The sequence below is a fragment of the Lagopus muta genome, chromosome Z (genome assembly GCF_023343835.1).
Source record: "Lagopus muta isolate bLagMut1 chromosome Z, bLagMut1 primary, whole genome shotgun sequence".
In the NCBI taxonomy this organism is placed as follows: Eukaryota; Metazoa; Chordata; class Aves; order Galliformes; family Phasianidae; genus Lagopus; species Lagopus muta.
The window spans coordinates 52,598,939-52,618,877 of NC_064472.1; the positions used below are offsets into that span (position 1 = coordinate 52,598,939).

At 38.1% G+C, this 19,939-nt stretch overlaps 1 protein-coding gene across 1 annotated transcript in view; it reads right to left on the reverse strand.

Annotated features, from left to right (window-relative positions):
- ELL2 (elongation factor for RNA polymerase II 2) overlaps positions 1-19,939 on the reverse strand; it is a 49,074-nt gene that overhangs the window by 7,263 nt on the left and 21,872 nt on the right. The window contains exons 3-9 of the mRNA XM_048931528.1: positions 16,158-16,279; positions 11,443-11,606; positions 8,730-8,989; positions 5,899-6,023; positions 5,500-5,593; positions 3,543-4,104; positions 1,490-1,559 (exon numbers count right to left, since the gene is read on the reverse strand). Coding sequence (XP_048787485.1) covers positions 1,490-1,559; positions 3,543-4,104; positions 5,500-5,593; positions 5,899-6,023; positions 8,730-8,989; positions 11,443-11,606; positions 16,158-16,279 — 1,397 coding nt within the window. The remainder of the gene's footprint in view (positions 1-1,489; positions 1,560-3,542; positions 4,105-5,499; positions 5,594-5,898; positions 6,024-8,729; positions 8,990-11,442; positions 11,607-16,157; positions 16,280-19,939) is intronic.

The window sequence follows — 19,939 nt, forward strand, 5'->3', positions numbered from 1 at the left end:
GCTCCTTTCACAAAGAATTCTCCACTGAAGTGTTTACACCCAATGAGAACTCAAACAACTTGATGAAATCTTACACTATTTTTTCCCCTTTTTAGCAAAGCTTAAAGGCACCCAACTGAAATATCAGACTACATAACAGAGTTGTGTATTTCTCTATGTGAAGACAAAAGATTTCAAGACATCTTCGAAAGCTCAGTATCATTGCCTTCAGTGTACATGGGAAGCAGATGTCAAAGAGCTGAATCTGTTTTAACCCAGGAAAGGTTTGGAATTAAACACAGGTTTGAATTCTCAGCCCAACGCTTCAAGCACTAAACTGTAGCTCTGCAAAACACGATTTACTCTGGCTACCTACATCATCTCACTGCAATAAATATGCAGAAGGTACTTCTCTATTTTACAGTGTAAAGGATAATCCCTCTAACTGAAAATTAATTTTATTATTCTTAAAAAAAAAAAAACTAAAAACTAAAAAATAATAAAAAAACAAGAAGAAAACAACCACAAAACCAAACATTTAGCAAACTACTGATTCTGCTATTATGCCATTTCAAATCCAGTTTCTTAATGCCTGTCTTACTGCAATGAAGTATGAAAAATTTCGTTACATGGCAGGTAAATTTTAACCTTTGGGCATGTTAATGTGATGTGTGACTATCTGCGAAGCTAAGATTAACCTTAACTGGGAATTCTTTCTTCGACTGCAAAGAGTGTAATACCCCAATCACTACAGATATGCAACATTTCATATATGAGTTTAGCACATTTGTACCTATTTCACAGCTACAATTAAGAATCTAAAATTAAAATTTGAATTGAAGTTTCTTTCTTATCTCTAGGTCTTCAGTCTATGATTCTGTTGTTAAATTGGTTGTTTTGCTGTAGCTTCCAATTATCAGTGGTCATTTACATAATCTTTAGAAATAACTTTGGTGGTTAACTCCTGCTAGTTCATATATACACACTTTGTAATGCTGGAGTTTAAATTTTGCTAATTTTCCTTCACCACCTTCCCAACTTAGATGTACTAAGCGGTGAAAACAAGATGTTCATTCAAACTTTGCATACTCAGTACTTTGGAGTTCAGCTCTCTTTTTGTCTAAAAAGAAAGCAGCACACACTCTAATGCCTTTTTATTTTGGTCTTCAAGAAGAATGACATTAAATGTGTTTTTTTTTTCTTTTTAAATCTGCCAAAGCGTATTAAAAATTGTTTTTAACATTTTTTTCTCTCTCAAAATAATTAAAGGACAAGCTCAGATTTCAAAAATTAAGAGTACTTAAATAAGGCAACTAGTTAACTTAAAATGTAATTTTAGAGTAATGGCAAGCTCCTTTATAGGAAATTGCCATTATAAATGAATTTGTTGTTATTCTCCAACTACATTTTGGTAGTTTTTTCAATTTTGTAACTAAACTAGACTTTGTACGGGTGATTTTTCAATCGCTTCAATAAATAACAGGAGATTTTAAATTATCACTTTACTCACTTGAAGTAGTCTGGTAGTTCATTTGTTGATGAAGGAGAATCTGTGGAGGCAGTGCACGTTTTTTCAACTCCTATAGAAAAGCAGAAGTTTTGACACTTGTGATAAACAGATTTTTAATATAGCCAAACAATAAGAACCTAAGGGCTGGAAAAAATCCTATAGAGTTCTATTCTGACAGTAAATTACTGCAAACAAGCTTTGTATATTAACAAGGCTCATATGACCTTCTCCACAGTACACAGTACTGCAGTTCAAAAAGAGGGAACGGCTAGTTTATTTCTCAGGTTCAGCGTGACCAAAGCATTAACCAGAGGTCAACTTTTATTAATTCAAGACATAACGTGGCATTTGCACAGCAATTCAAATTAAACAGCTTGAATAGCTGCACAATTAGATAGCTTGATTTATACCAGCATTCATGTTGCAGAGGACTACAATATGTACACTAGAAAGTTGAAGTTCTTTTTATGCCACATTTTTATCCTTCCTTCCCTGCCCTTTTTGGACATCCACCCTCTAATCAATTTAAAGAAATATTTCAAGACCCATCTACCTTTTTGATAAGTAAGAACAGCTGCTTTAAGGAAAATTAAGTTGTAACTGGAATTAGTGTTTTTTTCTTGTATCTTATCAAACCTCTGCCTTTTTTTTTGTGTGTTTGTCAGAAAGCTTAAAAAACAAAACAAAAAAAACTCTCTAATAATAATTATTATCTTACACTGCCACTGTCGAAGCACATTATTTCTGCTAATGCTCAGCCACTTTTACAAATCTGTAAGCCATCTGAGCAAAGACAGGGGAAAAGAGTTATTTTACGATGTTCTACAAATGATGATTACATTTAATGTTAAAATTATAATGTTGAAAGCAGGAAGCATAGTAAAAAAGTAGTACATAAGTCAGAACAATATCTGAGAGAAATGCAGCCGGTAATGTTAACAAACACTACTTCTGTGAAGAATTTTGCTTCGAGCATTTTACTTCCAAGAACTCAAACAATATTTGCTGAAATGGCTCAGCCCATTTAAAAGCTTCAATTAGGGATCAACATTAGAGTTACTACAGATTTTTATTTCCCTAGCCATTTGGAGTTATATTGCTGGAATCTGGAGAAAAATGCTCACATGTTGATAAAGTCAAAATATGTTCAAGGTAATTTCACACCACATGTGGACACGAAGCAGTATAACAAGGGCATGTGGGAGAAGATCACCTCAAAGCACTTTTTCTACGTGCAGAAGAATACTTCAAAGGGGCACCTTGCATGCTCACCTTCAAGCTGTGACAGCTAAGGGTCAAACCTGACTTCTAGCCTGCTTTAGTAGTGAGTTCTGTGGCTGTTAAAGCCAAAACTCAAGAAAACTGTATGTCAGGTTATGTACGTTTTAGATTTTCCATGAAAATGCAGATTGCCATGAAACTTGTATTTCAATGCATGATCACATACATTTATGTCTGAACTGTGTGTTTCAGTAAACTACCATGCTGCACCTGTATGTCAAACTTTTCTAATTATGTGCTATTAATGTGCAGGTTTTAAAAACAGCCGATTAAAAAACATGCAGTAAACTTAAATAAACTTTCAGTTTAATGTAAGTCGAATAAAAAAACAAATCCATTACCTGTTTATTTCTAGCATCTATGTTTTCCTTTTAAAGATTTACTTTTCAACAGACACCCACAGAATATTTCCTTGTTCTAATGATTTCAGTACTGCAGAGAGAAAATTCTTAAAAATGTACCCAATTTTAGACAATGCTTTAGCAAAAAAAGTTCAGCCTCTGCTTCTGAGTTGTTTGGTGGGCTTTGTTTACTTTGTTTTATTTTATTCAGTTAGTTTCATAAAGAAGAAGCTGGTAACTAAAATATAATGAGAGAGGATACAACGAATTATTTCCTAATCCTTTGTTATCATAAAGTAAGAGATAATGGTAAAGAACTTAAAATACAGCAGGGGAAAAAGTAGATTATTCATGCTTCTAGTCTTTGTTCTTCTAGTGTCTTTTCAGAAGGCCTATTCATGCAATAGTTATGAGAAGCAGCATTTTAATACCTTCATCTGACTCCAAACCAGAGGGGCTTTTCATCATGGCAGTCTCCTCTTTCCTAAGGTCCGTTTTGCTTTCAAGTAGTCCTTCATCTTTCTGCTCTTTTGTAGTTTCCTGCTTTTTGATTTGGTCCTTCTCCTTATGCTTTTTGGCCTTCTTCATGGACTTCTTGCACAACACATCCTCCTCACCTGCAAATGTGGGATGTTCCAATTTACCAGCGGCAGGCGCTGGGGTTTCCAAAGGAGTCCTAGAGGTATATTTTTCTTGCTGGTGCTTGAAGACACTACTGCCACTTTGGCTGATGCTATCTACAGGCAGATCTTGCATCCCACTCCCCTCAGGTGTGCTGGGGGAGATTGAGCTGGCAGTCTGGGGCGGATTGGAGGCAGGCAGGTGGGCGGCAGGCAAGGATGGTGGGGCAGGTGCTGCAGTGGCAAGGGTTGCCTTCTTGCTGGGGGCAGGTGGGGGTCCACTCAAGGACGGCTGGACTCGACTGTTGAGGTGGGAGATCCTCGGCTTCTTGTTCATCAGGGGATCAATGAAGTTGAAATCCAAGAGCCGTTTCTGCAAAACAAAATGGAGTAGTAGCGTTCATTTCAATGAAGAACACCTAAGAACAAGCAGCTGTTGAACACAGATCTACCAACTAAAGAGGAGACAACAAAGAACATGTTGAAGAAACAGTTCTGCTGCAGCTGCCCCTCCAGCTATTTTGTCCAGTTGAAACATAGGTTCATGCTTTCCTCAACAAGCCTGTTGTGCTTTTTCTTGGTTTACAAGGTGGCACCATTTTTAAACTAAGCACTGGGCACAGTTCTGTGCCATCTAGTTGTAACACATAGAGGTCCATATCACACACTATGTTGCTGTTTGACAGGATGAAAATAAGGGAAGAATAGGTGTGCCCTTCGTCCACTTTTAAACTCATGTACCTTAACAGTGTGAGATGCCAAGTACTTTACAGTTTGTTATTACACACAAGCTCTGGTGTACCTAAACTTCTTCAAATTTCAGTTGTTATGAAAATACAGTTTCAAAGAAAGTGTCGTACTTTTCCTTAAAGGAATGCATTTCATATGGATTTTTTCAAGCCACTTCTGAAGAGTTTGTATTGCACTTTTTTATTGATAGCAAAGCAGAATGCAAGTATCTTAAGTTTGAAAAGGTTGGAAGAAGCCTGGACCCACTGATCCAGACCTCCATTTTACCCTCCATCATACTGGGTGTTTAAAGATGGCAGCAAGAAAAAATATATACCGCCACACAGCAGATTGCAACTGTAATTTCTGCTTATTCTAGCTTTTCCTAAGCATTATATTTAAACAGCAACATAATTATGTTTGTGCATCTTTGATCATTTTAACTACCACACCACAAAGAAACTTGAATACATGCAATCATACAACAAAAAATATATACACATTTATAGTTTTCAAAATGCCTTCCTACACACCAAGACAAACAAATCAAGGGGCAATACAAAACAACTTTAAGATTTTAATCAGAAAGTACATGACAATAATGGACAGCCAACAAGTCTAGCCTCTACAGATGAGCTATCTCCTGCAAGGGTCATTGTGCTATTGATAGACAGGTGCTATGCTAACATCTCAGCTCTTCAAACGCTACAGGGATAGCCTCTGACCAATCTAGACGTATTTACAAGAGAGCAAGTACACAGGAATTCTGTCTTTCCAAAGATTCCGAACATTCTGAAACACGGAAGACTAAACATGGCAGCTTTTAGGCTATGTTATCATTAAGTCTTAAGGTCTTTGACAGTGCAACCATCTTAAAAAATAAAACCAAAAAAAACCATAAGCATCCATCTAGAGGTAAATGCTTTAGTTTTTCATACAGCAAAGATAATACGAGTGCTCTGTATTATAGATTTTATTCCAATATAAAGCAAGTTAAACCTTGGTACATTATAAATAATTTTTAAAAGCCACAAAATACCTGGGAAGGAGAAGCTGATGCAGCATCTTTACTAGAAGTTACAGGAGATCCCAAATGACTGGTGCTGGTGGTACTCTGAGATGAATTTACTTTTCTGTAAGGATTACCCACATTTCAGGTTACAAGGCAAAAGTATCCATGTCATAGTCCTTTCATTACTGGCAAAACACACAGTTTCTAAAACTGTTATTTTCTTTCTTCCACAGCATGTGACCAACCTGCTTTGTTTTTGTTGCCCTCTTTTTGAAGTTTTAATTTAAAAAATTTAAAAATAAAAGTTTTGCTACTAGCATACATTAACCATATTATATGTTTTATATGTGGCCCATGACAATTCCTCTTTACTTAATGCAATCCAAGAAGTCTAACTAGACCCCCATGTGAGAGAACTGAACTTACCTAGAAAGTATTAACTCCAATGTCTGTTTATCAACTTCATTGTATCCAGGCCAGTCTTTCTGAATGTCTTTAAATAAATAATCCTTCAGAGTATAAGAATTATCCTTGGGATTCAAGTTGGCTACCTAGACATTTACAAAAGAGAAAAAAAAAAAGACAATTATACCTAAATGTAAACCACAGTAGTAATGTACAGCTAAATCAACAACATAAACAAAATCAAGCACCATTTTTATAGCTGAAATACAAAGTAGTTCTCATGTCATGTGTGCTGATCCTCAGAAATGTGGTCAAATTTGGATATGAAATTTTGCATGTAAAAAATCCCCGAAAGATGCAATGAAATTGCATCTATGCAATTCTTGTATGAAATTGTACTCTTAAGAAAAAATTTTCTCTGCATCATATATCTCTGCCTTTAAATACAGCTACGCCAGAATGAAATATGTGGAGAGACCTGTGCTGCTCAACTTCAGGATGACACCAGCAATCCCTGTGTTTGACAGTGCTGCACTGTGTTTGCAGAGCACAGAGTTCTTGGAAAATGCTTCTTTCACCACCTCAGTGACTGCAGAAGGAGCAAGAGAAGCTTTATTTGCCATCACTTGTCTTGTAAATAGAATCGATTTTCTTTTTCAGGTGACTGCGCCACAAGAAACAATACCTTTCTATTGAAAAAGCTTACTTGATAATGAGAAATACACTTATTCATTTAGTATAAAGAATAAGTTTTCACCCATTCCATTAGTTTTAAGACACACTGGCTGTTTATGGGTGGAAAAAAAGGTAACTGCAGGAATACTTATCAAGATCTATTTAGGAATCAAGATGTATAGCTAACAGAGTGATGTACAGATGCATTCTTTCTCTTGCAGGCAGAGAGCTGTCTGAAGCAAGATGCTATCATGAGAAAGTCACGTGTCTCTGAAAATAAGTTTGTTTGTTTTTTTAATCTTCCTTAAAAATAACACAAAGTATACTCAAAAAATTCAAGCTATCTCTAGCAAAATCTCATGACTAGTGACATCCAAAGCACTGTTTCAGGCTTCCTACTCTGATATCTGCTCAAACTTTCAGAGAAAATCTCAAAGAAGAACAGTGTCAGTCCATTTGCCTCATACAAAATGCTCCAACACTTTGCACCCACCACCACCACCACATTGCACTGCCTTGAGCATTTTCTCTCCTGTAATGTTTACTATTAAAAGGTGTGAATGCTGACGCTCAATGAAGGAGGATTTAAACGTGCTAGTGGGTTAAGCATTCTTTATGTTTTGCTGCCTTTTCTGACACATTCTTGCACCTGATTTTAATTTTATTGTGGATAAATACTGCTAATCTGTGTGTGTTTCTCCACTGCTTAAAAATAATTCAAAGTAAACAAAATATGGTGAATCTGTAAACTTTGTTAAAAACTGAATTAAAGCTGCATTCTAAGATAATGAAATATATGCATATGAGAACACAGTTTTGGTTCCTGACTTTAGGCTCCTAGAAAACTAATAATGAAGACAAGAAAAATGTCAACAAGCCTTTCTACAGTGTAGTGCTGCTAACTTGTTTATTTCTGAATGTAAACTAATACCTTTACACAACTCACACCACGTAATAGAAAGAGACTCCAAGAAAGTCTCTAAACATTGCCAAAAATAATGGAAAAAGAAATTATTGTCATATTTTTTTTTACTATAGCAAGCAGAGCTTCAGAAACTTAAAATACAAAATTAATTGTTTATGAAGTTGATTAAATTCATATGTAAGAACATGGCTCTTTAAATTACACATCTTTGAGGTTAAAAAAAAACAACAACACCCTATCGTCGTTCTGGACAAACTAAACAATACTTAACTTATTTGAACAAACACTGTTTAAAATTCAGTGCAGGATCAACTAAAACTGCATAAATATTGAGTTACTCACTGCAGTGATTTTCAAAACTATTCTAAATACACAGGAAATACTCCTACTTTACATACACAATACAGTCATCAGTCTGTGAGAACAGGTAGTATGAAAAACATTACATGTTATCTTAATGGGCCTTATCAGAACTATTTCGTAAAAAAAGTAGCAGTATGTGGCACATTTGAACACAGAGCTTAGAAATCTCATCTACGTCATGCAGCAGGCCTACTGGTGATTTTCATGAATATGATACAGAAATGCAATGGGAACCCAGCTCACTGGGGCACTGGAAAAGCTAGCATACAGGGAAGAAGCCTGCAAGAAAGACAAGGACAGAATCCATATGATAGCAAAGCAGTTTTTTGTTTTTGTTTTGTTTTGTTTTTTCCCAAAAGAGACCACTGTTTTTCTCATTTACTGTTTGCTAAGACTGTCAGATCCCAAGAAGAGGCACTGACCATATAAAGGCCACCAACTACATACATGTGAAATAATAACTTAGTTCATTATTGGACTTCACTCCATGTAAGTTTGGGGCAAGAAATATTAAGTACTAAGAAGAGCTACATCAAGCAATTGAGAGAAAGCATGGTCAGGTTCTCTTAATTACCTAGTTCAGCAGTTTCTTTTTAAACAGAGGGAAGAAAAAAAAGAAGGCATTAGGAGCAACAAAGCTAAAAATAGTTAATTGCTGCCTACCATCCCAGCAAAACAAAACTACCCCCACATATCTTTTAATCTTTTCTTCCCATACTTTGACTTGCATTTTGAAGCACGTGCATAAAGTCAGTTGAAACACTTAAATGATGAGAGGATTATTTAAGGTGTTTATTATTTTCTCATTTAAACATGGGAGTAACACATCCCAAAATTATGACTAAAAGAATAGCAGGAGTAAAAAAAATGCTGGCAACCATGATCTCACCTGCTGCAGGATAGCTGTAAGAGAATTCCTGTCCTTCAGGTTGACACCATCTCTCTGCAAACGAGCAAGTAACTCTGGTTTCTTGTAGGTCTTCAATGCCAGTAAGTGAATCACTCTGTCTCTGTATGGTCGCTGAGAAACAGCATTGTTTGCATGAGTCCTCCGTATTGTATTTGCTGGGTTTATGGGTGTTGACCTCTTCCTTTCAGGCACAGGATCTGGAATGCTTTGTGGTGCTTTTCTTATCTGTACTCTTTTTCCTAAATTAAGGGTTTAAAAAAAAGAAGTTATACGGGAGTTTGGGAGAAGAAAAGGAATTTGATTTTAAAGAGATTACCAGGCCAAATAATCTGCAAGAACTGGATTTGGTTAGCATTTTAAGATCCACTGGTAATAGACAGAGTAAAGATGCATTAAGGTAGGAATTAAGAAATTATTCAATACAACAAAAATCAGGTAAATCGGTTATATTGTTAGGAAGACTTTACTGTAAATTTAGTAAGTGCTGATTTTATTATTTTTCCAGTTTATGATCTTAAGCACTGAATAAAATAAATCAGATTATTTTTGGAATAACACAGTTTGAAGAAAAGGCCTTCTATATAATTATAGTGTTCGTCATTAATGCCAAGGGAGACCACGTCTAAACAAATAATAGCACTGCTGCTCAAAGAGACTACCAACCTGACGTCATCGCCTGACCTACTTATTTGAAAAAGAAAAGTTCTCCCCTCTTATTACATATGGCCATATGCATGACATCAAGTTGGGCAGAAACAATACACAAAAAATCTAACTGTTCTTGGAATACATGACAAAGAAGTTTCAAAAGAAAGCCTGCAGAGCATTTTGGATCAAATTCTACAAAAACACATATTTCTCAACTGAAAGAACAATGCAAGTGCTTGCAAACAGTGAATCCAGAATGTTACAGCAACAGCAGTCAACCATTAACTTGAGTTTCCCAGGAAAAGCCCTCAACTTCTCTACTCCATTTTTTAATAACATCTGCTACAATAATGGATGTGAGACAAACTGTGCATTTTTCAGATGTTAACAATTCGTGTTCAGTACATAAGGGAGGCTAGTGAATATGTGTCATAAGAACTGAAGCTCTACCACTCTTCCAACAGCAATGCTTGGAATTCAGGAAATTTCTGTAGTCACAGGAAAGAGAACAGCACATAGTTGTGTTTACATACTGCTATTCCCAGGAACAGCAAAAATTTATTGCCATTTTGCAGAAAAGGCCAAATCACTACAATCTTTCAATCTCCAGTTTTTGGCTTTCTGGTTTTCAAGAACAAACCTAACCACAAAAAGACACATGATATGTTTATGGAGCAGCATGAACTTGCCAGTTGTGTATTAACGCATTTGATGTGTTGTCACAAGGTAAACACAGTTTAGATAAGCATCCCTGGCACTACGGATAGTGTATGTGGCATTCAAGCAAGCACCTTAAGTTATGTCTCTGAATCACTTTGAAAAAATCAACTGAAAACATAACAGCATATTACCATGAGTGACAACCTCAGCTCCCAATCTATGCTGTGTGAAGCATGCTGAAAACCACCCTCCATACCTCCGCAGCAATTTAACCCTGTCCTACCTTATCTTTGCCTGTGCCAGCCTGAAAAGAAGCATCCCCAAACACCATCATTCTCCTGCTGCTCATCTTCAGACCCCATTTATTTAACTTAAAAACATTCACTTGGAGCCTGTTCAAGCAACCATCATGAAGAACACAGATATCCACGTGAAATGGAGCTTCTCCAAGCAGAATGTTGTTGCCGAATGCAGTGACATGGCACATCTCACCTTGCAGCCTGGACAGTGCACATCCCAGTCCCAGTATTAACCCATTCCCAGCTCTATACCCACAACAGAAGCCACTTGCTCTTCATTTTGCAATTCTAAGAAGGTTCTGCAGGCAGAGACACAGGAGCATGCAGCTTGCCATGGCAGGGGTGTCTGTGTCTGCATAGTGACAAAGCCCAGCACATGCTGGCTTTTTCTGCACAGGGACTGATGTGGCCTGTCTAGCTCACTGCCATGTCCAGCCCCAGCACTGTGTGCTCACCGAGACTCGTATCTCCATTCTCCTTGGAGAAACAGTACTCAAAATGGTTTAATGATGCAGTCTCGCCTACACATTTTGTTCTGTGCAAAATGATGAAATCCACATGCAGACAACAGTTATTTTTTATGGGAAAAAAATATGGTTTTAGAGTAACAACAGCTCATCCACGATAAAAGCATAAACAAAATCTGATTAACATGTATGAAAAGCACATTTTTCAAAGCAAGTAATTGAATTGTGTAAGAGATGTCCTTGACATTATTTTTTTCTTTTTAATTACTTTTGCAAGTATTGGTTTAACACTGTATTCTAAAGTGTTGCTACAGAACCAAAAACATTAGTTACTAAAACAGAGAAGGTATGTGTATGGGAAGATAAAACCCTGCACTTCAATGGTCAAAATTTTTACCAGCCAAGCAATAATAAGGAAGGAAGAGCTGGCAGGCTTTCCAGAGGAAAAATAAAGCCAACTCTTAATGCAGCAACAGATTTTAAATCTGCAATATGATAGTGAGCCACCTAACACTGAGTCTTTTGAACACATAAACTCTGCTGACAGTATGATGAAAGGACCAATTACTGAATTTGAAAACTTACAGACATCTAGTAGAAAAGGAAATACAACCATACCTAAATATGGTCCACCAGGCTTAATAACCTTTGCACTTCGATTGCGTAATTCCTCTTCTGCTTGGGTCATGCGCTCTTTGGTCATCTGATAGGAATCATTTGTTGCACATACTGTAATTTTATTCTGTATAAATCCCAGGCTACTCAGTTGTGAGGCTCCAGAACTATAAAAACATTGAGAAAAAATGAGCCCAAGCACTATTTCAAGTCTAGAAGTATGGTTGTATAAAAACCTAAAAACCTGCTCTGTCAGGCAAAGAAAAATGTTTTTCAGTTCTCACCACTAGGTAATACATGCTTCAAATCATTCTGCAAACCAAACATCATTGTTTTATCAATGTTATCTGTCAATATATTTACAATATTCTCGTATAATCACATTCAAGAGGCAAGCTCAGGATAGTATGAGTTGCTACACAAAAAACTACTATAAACTACTCAGATTACAATGCAAACTGAAGTAGACTGACATCCAAACTATAAGCACTATATGTCTGTAAGCAGGCATGCCCAACCCGCAGCCCACAGGCCGCAGGATGCCCAGCACAGCTGGCAGTGTGGCCCAGCCCCTGCCCTGCGCCATCATGGAGGTGGCTCTTCACAGTGGAGCGGCCCCAGGCACGCACCCATTGCTCAGCAACAACCTAACTACTGGTGTGCTATTAACGCTGTGTCGACTGAAAACAAGTAAGGCACCGGGAGGGCAGTGCTGACTCAAGTGAAGGCAAATAACTGCTAAATACAGGGATCTGAACAGTGAAGAACGCGCAGCTGTGCTTTCAGTTTTGATAAAGGAGTTTGAGAACAGGGTTCAAGTCTGCCGAAAAAGTCATCAATTTATGTTTGTGACTCCATTTTCAGTTGATACACATACATTACCTGCAAATTTTCAAGCGGAATATAGAGAGTTGCAATGAGACATTCAACTCAAAAATCTGATCGTGCCTCTTTGTCAGACTTTCACATTTCCCCTCTTACACCCCTTGCTTCACAATCATACTTTATTCAGCGTCATTGCTTTTTGGCAGTATGCATATTTGTGAACAATAACTTGCAAGGATGAAGCACACGAAGACTAAAATTTCATCAGAAATCTCAACTCAACGTTTTGAGAGCTCACTGAGAACTGCAACCCCTGCCATCGAACTTGACTGATGCATCAGTTTCACAAAAACATAGTGAAACCCACTAGTTTTATAGGTTTTTGTTCCTCTTTTTTTTTTTTTTTTGAGGTTTTGATAAATACATTAAAATTCTTTGTTATTTATATATTAACAATATTGTATATTTTACAAGAGCTGTTCTGAAAATAATACCTCCTATTATACAATGTCAGAGGCAGATGTTGGTGGTAGAGCAGCAGAGGTTGGACTTTCCTGCCAGCATCCCATTACATGCTGTGTGACAGATGGCAATAGAGGACCAGTCTGACAAAATGGCATCTGACATGGAAGTGCAGATGCAGTAAAGGTGTGTGACTGAAAAAATGGTACCCATTGACATTCATCAGCACTTGCTGAATGTTTATGGAAACCAAACAGTGAATGTGAGCACAGTGAGGCAGTGGGTGCTGTGTTTCAGAAGTGACAACAGTGACGGTGGGTCACCTCTGCTGGTGCAGATTTCTATGAGTGCAGCAGGCAGGCTCTTGTTTATCGCTGGTGAAAAATGCACAGCTAATGGTGGTTACTGTGTTGAAAAAGAGTGTTTAGTAGTTGAGAATTTGCTCTATCAAATAGTGTTATTGTGCTCTTTGTATCTATTGAGTTTCCATGGAAATAAATAGGAGGCATTATTTTGGAGTAACATATAAATGTAGCCCAGTACAATTCCTTTTCACTCAGTGGTGGCAAGAAAAAGTTGGACACCCATGCCTTAGAGCCTTCTCAAGTCATGCTCAGCAATTAGTTAAACACACATTTGAAAGTCACCTGCTTCCTCTGCCTGTCAAAGGCAGAGGTCTTGCCCATCATTGCTTTAGTCCCTCTGAGGTTCAAGAGACGTAAGCCAGACTTTCCCTAAAGCTTGCATGCTATTTGCTATCCTGAACTCTCTCAGGATCCCCTGCTGACTCACTGTTTGATAGCAACCTGCAGCACTTGCGGTTTAACTATCTGCTTCTCTGGAGATATGTATTTAAATAAGAGACACTTAGACCAAAGCCCCACGCAACAGGAAAGAATGCAAGACCAGATATGTGTCTCCTCAGCAAAGTGCAGGTGGGCATCAGGTTTCTGAAGAAGCACAGTCCTCTAGGATTTCTGCCTTGCATTCACAGCAGCTGCAGACATCAGCAGTGGCTCATGGTCAGAGGCGTCAACAGTTCCAAACTAAGTGAAAAGGGAGATTTTCCCCAGAACTGCGTCCTCATTTCTCCTGGATAAGTTTAAACACATTTTTACAGTGTAATATTCTCAGCCAGATGAGCACACATGTAGCCTAGATTTCCTATATACCCTAATAGCAACTTAATTTAGTCTGGTTTAGTGACTATGGCTGTTAACAATTATTTTGTGCAGCACTCACCTCAGCAACACCTCCGAACAGAGAAAGGATGCTAGGCTGCACTAGACCAAAACATTCTGGACAACCCTAAAGATGATTTGAATAACCTAGTAAAGGTTCCATAAAAAAAGGCTGAGGAACATTTGGCACCTTGTTTCTTAATTTACCAAGTTGTTTCTGAAAGTCACAAAGGTAGACCAAGCCGAGTCACTGCACAGTATTTCAAGATACAGCTACAATTTTGTCCAACCAAAGCTCAGAGCTCTATTTTTGGTATTATTTCTTGCTCAGAAATCACAGCATTTACAAAAGAAAATAGTTCTTGCCATCTAGAGCACAAATTCTACCTACTGCACATTTCCTTGAACATTGCTGTCTTTATATACCATAGGAACTGAACAGTTCAAGAAGGACCATCACCAACACCAAAGCATCATGCACTGGTCAGCAGCATGTGGTATGCTACCACCATGTAGGACTGTAGTGGCCTGACATGAAGTCAAGAAGATAAGGAGTTCTGTGTGGCAGTCTTAGAGCATGGTACAGCTCCCAAACCAGCTCTAAAATATTCCAGAGCAAGAACAGATTGAACAGAGCTCAGAACAGGCTTACGCCATGGGAGCTTCTGAGCACTGCCCAAGAGCACTGCACAATCTACTGCAGAATAGGCTGCAAAACTTAAGCCAGTTTTGAAGCCAGACCCACCTTCAGCAGGAAACCAAATACTCTCCAGAGGTTCCTTATGAATTATTTTTAAAAATGATTCTGCATTAAATACTTTGAACAGACCAAGACCTGACTACAAAGAAATAAAGTGAAAGCTCATCTGAATTAGATTTTGCAGAGCCACATTCAAACTATGTAAGCATATTATTCAGAATTATTTCTAACTAAAAGTTCTTAAATTTACTCTTATAAAATGAATTCAGTTTAGTTTAACTGAATCTGCTCCTTCCCAAGCAACAAAGAGCCCACAGAGAGGCTTAGTGAAACACTGGAGTGTTGAGAACCCTAAAGAAGGAGCCTGATGCAGTATCTCTCAGAAAAAAGATTTTTATGAGTCCTCCACAATGGCTCTCCTTAAGGTCTCTTGCAGATTTTCTAATTGGGAGCTGGCAGCAGCCTCGGTACACTAGCAGCTGCAGTACATGTGCAGAGCTTTCAATCAGACAAAAGAAAGAAGAAGCAAGACCTCTCAACTCAACATGCACTCCTGTAGGCTTACTTTGTACCTCAGCAGATGTCTGACCCCTTTCAGACACAAATTAAACAAAAAAAGAAACACCAAAACACACCACTCCAAACTTGAAATCACTAAACTGTTCAGCTTTTAGTGGTTCCATCAGTTGCATGAGTTCACAGAAAGGCTGCATTGTAGTAGAAGAAAACTAACACAGAGAAGGAGGATGTTTAGAGATCTTCTGTCAGGCAGAGAGCTATTCAATCAGCTCATTTTCATACTGCTGGCAAAATTCTCTATCTAGACAAATCCCATGTTTCCAGAGTAAGGGCAGAAGCTTTTCTGTACCACAAACACGATTAGCACCTGAGACACGCTTGACTGGCTGTTTGCTATCAGCTTCCAATGTGATTAAACAAAATCTGCCTGCAACTTCGTAATAAACAAGACAGACAATTGTTCACATCAATGCTACACTAAGTGCGTTATTGTCGGGGCTGAGGCAAACTTGACATAGAAAGATAGCATTTTCTTGGCCATTACTTAGACAATTAACACTTTTTACTTTGACTGAAATGAATCAGGACAAAGTGCTTCTGTACTGCGTTTGGGCTCTGAAGTGCAGCAGTCATGCAGTTACGGGTAAGGTCACTGATTAATGTGGTTCTTAAAGTCAGACAACTATCCATTATGGCTATCCTACTAGCATGCTGCCAGTTACATTTACATGTGGTTGGAGAATGGACCTGGTCTAGCTTGAATGATACGGAACTCCAAATGCTTTTAAAAATAGCATGAAGAGGTGAAAAATTACTCAAAGCTTCTTCTTTTTAAAGCAAAACCAAAATAACTCTGTGTAAAAGCTAGTATTTATAATGAACAAAAAATTATGCTACTGCTAGGAATTTATTTTTTTTTTAACTGCGGCTCATCACTAAGAGCATGCATCTGTTGAAGATTTTTGCTACATGCTCAAAGCCACAGAATCTGCTTAGATTTGCCATGACAGAAAATGTTAAGTAAAACTTACCTTGAGGCAGTTTGCTGGATACAGTCAAAGCTTCCCTGAGGGTTATCTTTGCCAACATTTGACAAGTAGAAGTTAAATGTATGCGATTCATTTGGGTGATCAACTTTGGGAATTTTAATAAGCTAAAAGGAAAAGAAAATGTTTACGTAAGGACTTCCATCTAAATTCCTTCGCTTGTCATTAGCTACAATATAAAAGTCTTCTTAGAATTTACTTCTAAAACAGAAAATGTTTCAATTTCAAAAGTTTTAGCATGTTTTCAGTTACATCACCAAAAAGTCTGAATTGGCATAACTCTACCTCTGAAAACAGCACCAGCTATATGCAGCAATTGTATTTGTACTAGAAAAGCTACAGTCATTCAGCACCCAATTCAGCTGAGCATTCAAGTAGGAAATGGTCTCTTCTGATTTAGTGGAATTAACATGCATGTGCTTAACTTTATATGCAAGCGTCTGAGTACAGTTAAACAGACTGAAGATCAACTAACATAACAGAGCAAAACAACATGCACAGACCAACTTTGTGATTTATGCAGTCCTAATAAGGCATGTACTGGAGTCAGATACAAGAAGAAACAGTAACACCCGAACTGCAAGCCTGAAGTTTCTTAAATTATCAAACATGAACAACTTCAACAGGTAACAAAAGCCTTTTTGCTTTGCTTAGCTCTGGATTCAGTTATTTGCACAAATGTGACATGTAAATAGTTTTTGGTACATTTAGTCAGAAACAACAAAACTTGATTTCCTTGGCTGAGCTAATTATTTAGTAAAGAATGTGCCACATTCTGCTGGAGCTGAAAAATGTAAATATGGGAAATTGCTAAAATGTTTATTGGCAGACACAGATTTTTCAATGTGCTGTTGTTTTTTTTAAAAAAGCACAACTTTTATAAAATAGCCCTTAAGCACACACACGCACACACACGCACAAAAAGCTGCCATTCAAACACTTTACTCTGAAGGTAAAACTAGCTTGCATGAAGTCGAATAAGCTGTTCTGAAATTTGCTTGTTCTGAATTTTTGGAAAAATACGGAATATTTTGTATATTGAATTGTATATAAAATATGGAACTTTATACACAAATTATAAACAAGAAAAGTTTTGAAAAACAATATTCAATAGTCTTAGAAATCTTTCTGTTATCATTTTGCTTATGAAATCGTCCAGTCTTCATAAAAGTCAAGATCATTCGCACAAAGTACAGATAATTGAGTCTTTCAGTTTTATATTTTAATCATCAGTACTGCCAGAGCTTAGCAACAGCTTGTTGCAGTGGCTGGACACGGAGAAAGACAAGGCATCTGAATGCTATATTCTTTTACTCAAGATCTAAAGTAGTATTCTCAAAAGAGCAATGTAGGCATTTGAAATAAGAGATAAAACAAGATACCAGACGCATAATGTCGGATTATATATGTGGCTTTACCTTGTGACTGTTAAGAAGATTACTACAGAGTAACCATCAACCTAAAAAGATCATAGGGACACAGATGACACTAAAATTCTACATTCTATAAAATTATCACTGACAGAATGTTTCAATTTACTGATTTTATGATACACAGCAGGTGTGTATGCATGGATTCGACAGCACCATATGCAGTGGATTGCGGGTTCTATCCTTTGTAGAAGACACGATGTGTTTTTAGCCTGATGTAGTTTCTGGAAAAATGGTAAATATGCAATATAATTTGTCAAAGGCTGCCCATCTCAAATTGCAGCCAAACAGAAGCAGGTAATTGTTGCTGCACATGCTCGCGCTTCATTCTCAAAATGTTAGGACAAATCTTTATTTTCTATTCATCAGCTAAAAGAATCTAAATGCATGCAATGGCTGTAAGAGGTAATACCTACAGCAGAATATCTGCATCTAAAAGTTTAGAAGAATACATTTTAAAAGATATTTGTTGCTGTTCCACTCCCTTCAGCAAAGTATCATTTATTCTAGATGTTGAGAAAGACATAGACAAAGTACGAAGAAAAAATAAGTTTGTCTCCCTGCAGATAGAAATATACAAAGGAAATCACCATTTGAGTTTGCTGAAATTGAAACCCCAAATCTTCTTAAGGCTTCCTCCCATTCCCTCCCATCCACTTTTGTAAGAAAGTCACTAATGATGGCTTTCTAATTTAATCAGAAAGGCTTTAAACTAGAGTTGCTGAGGGTGGGGGTCCTCAAATCACTGCACTTTGAGGCTGACAATGGTAATGGATGCCCTGGGCTTGGAGTAGGATCATAGGCCAGTAAGACAGCACATCCAGCAAGACAGCACATAAAGTTCAGGATAAGGGAACTCTAATTGGTAAATCAGCCTAAATGGGAGCCCAAATCAAGCACCTGTACAGCAAAGAGTGGAGCATGGGGAACAAGCAGGAGGAGTTGCAGGCACGTGCATGCCTACAGGGCTATGATGTCCATGACATCACTGAGATGTGGTGAGATGACTCTTATGACTGGAATGTAGGAATAGATGGGTATAAGCTATTTAGGAAACAGAGGCAGAGAAGAAGGTGAGAGGGTGTTGCCCTCTACATCAATGACTAGCTGGAGTCCATGAAGCTCCACCTGGGGATAGACAAAGAGCTGACAGAGAGCTTATGAGTTAGGGTTAAAGGGAAGGCAGGGGAGACATCATACAGGCTGCCTGATTGGGAAGACCAAGTGGATGAGGATCTCTATAAACAGACAGGAGCAGCTTCATGTTCACAAAACATGGTTCTTATGGGGGATTTCAACAACCCTGTTGTCTGTTAGGGACAACACAGCAGTGCACCAGAAATCAAAGAGGTTCCTGGAATGTATTTACGATAACCTCCTCTTCCAAGTAGTACAGAAACCCACGAGAAAAGGTGCTATGATGGACTTTGTCCTCACCAACAAGAAAGAACTGGTGAGTAACATGAAGCTTGCAAGGGCTGCCTTAGCAGTAGTGACCATGAAATAGTGGAGATCAAAATTCCCAGGGTGACAAAGAGGTTGCGCAGCAAGCTTGCAACTCTGGACTTCAAGAGAGCAGAACCTTGAACTCTTGAGGGAACTGCTTGGCACAGTGACATGGGAGAAAAGTTCTGGAGGAAATAGGGCCCCAAGAAAGCTGGTTGGTATTCAAGTACCATTTCCTCCAATCCCAGAATCAGTGTATCACGAGAAAAAAGAAGGCAAGCAAGAATGCTAGGAGACCTCTGTGGATCAACAAGGAGCTCCTGGACTTAGTTAAGCTCAAAAAGAAAGTCTATAGGGAGCAAAAGCAGGAACAGGTTACCTGGGAGGACTACAAAGAAGCTGTCTGAGCAGCCAGGGATCAGGTTAGGAAAGTAAAATCTAGACAGAATTGAATCTAGCCATGAACATAAAGGAGAACAAGAAGAAATGCTACAGGTTTGGTTTTTTTAAGTCAGTGTTAAAAAGAAGGTCAGGGTGGATGTGGGTCCTCTCTGGAAGGAAATCAGAGACCTGGCCATGAGGGATATGGAGAAGGTTGAGATGCTCAGTGACTTCCTGGCCTCAGCCTTCACTGGCAAGGGCTCTAGTCACACCACTCACGTTGCAGAAAGCAATGGTAAGAAGTTAGATCTGCCTGCTGTAAGTGAAGATCAGGTTTGAGATCATCTAACGAATATGAGGGTGCACAAGTCCATGGGACCCAATGAGATCCGTCCATGTATTTTGAGGGAACTGGTGAATAAAGTTGCCAAGACACTATCCATCATATTCGAAAGGTCATGGCAGTCTGGTGAAGTCCCCACTGATTGGAAAAGAGAAAACATAACCTGC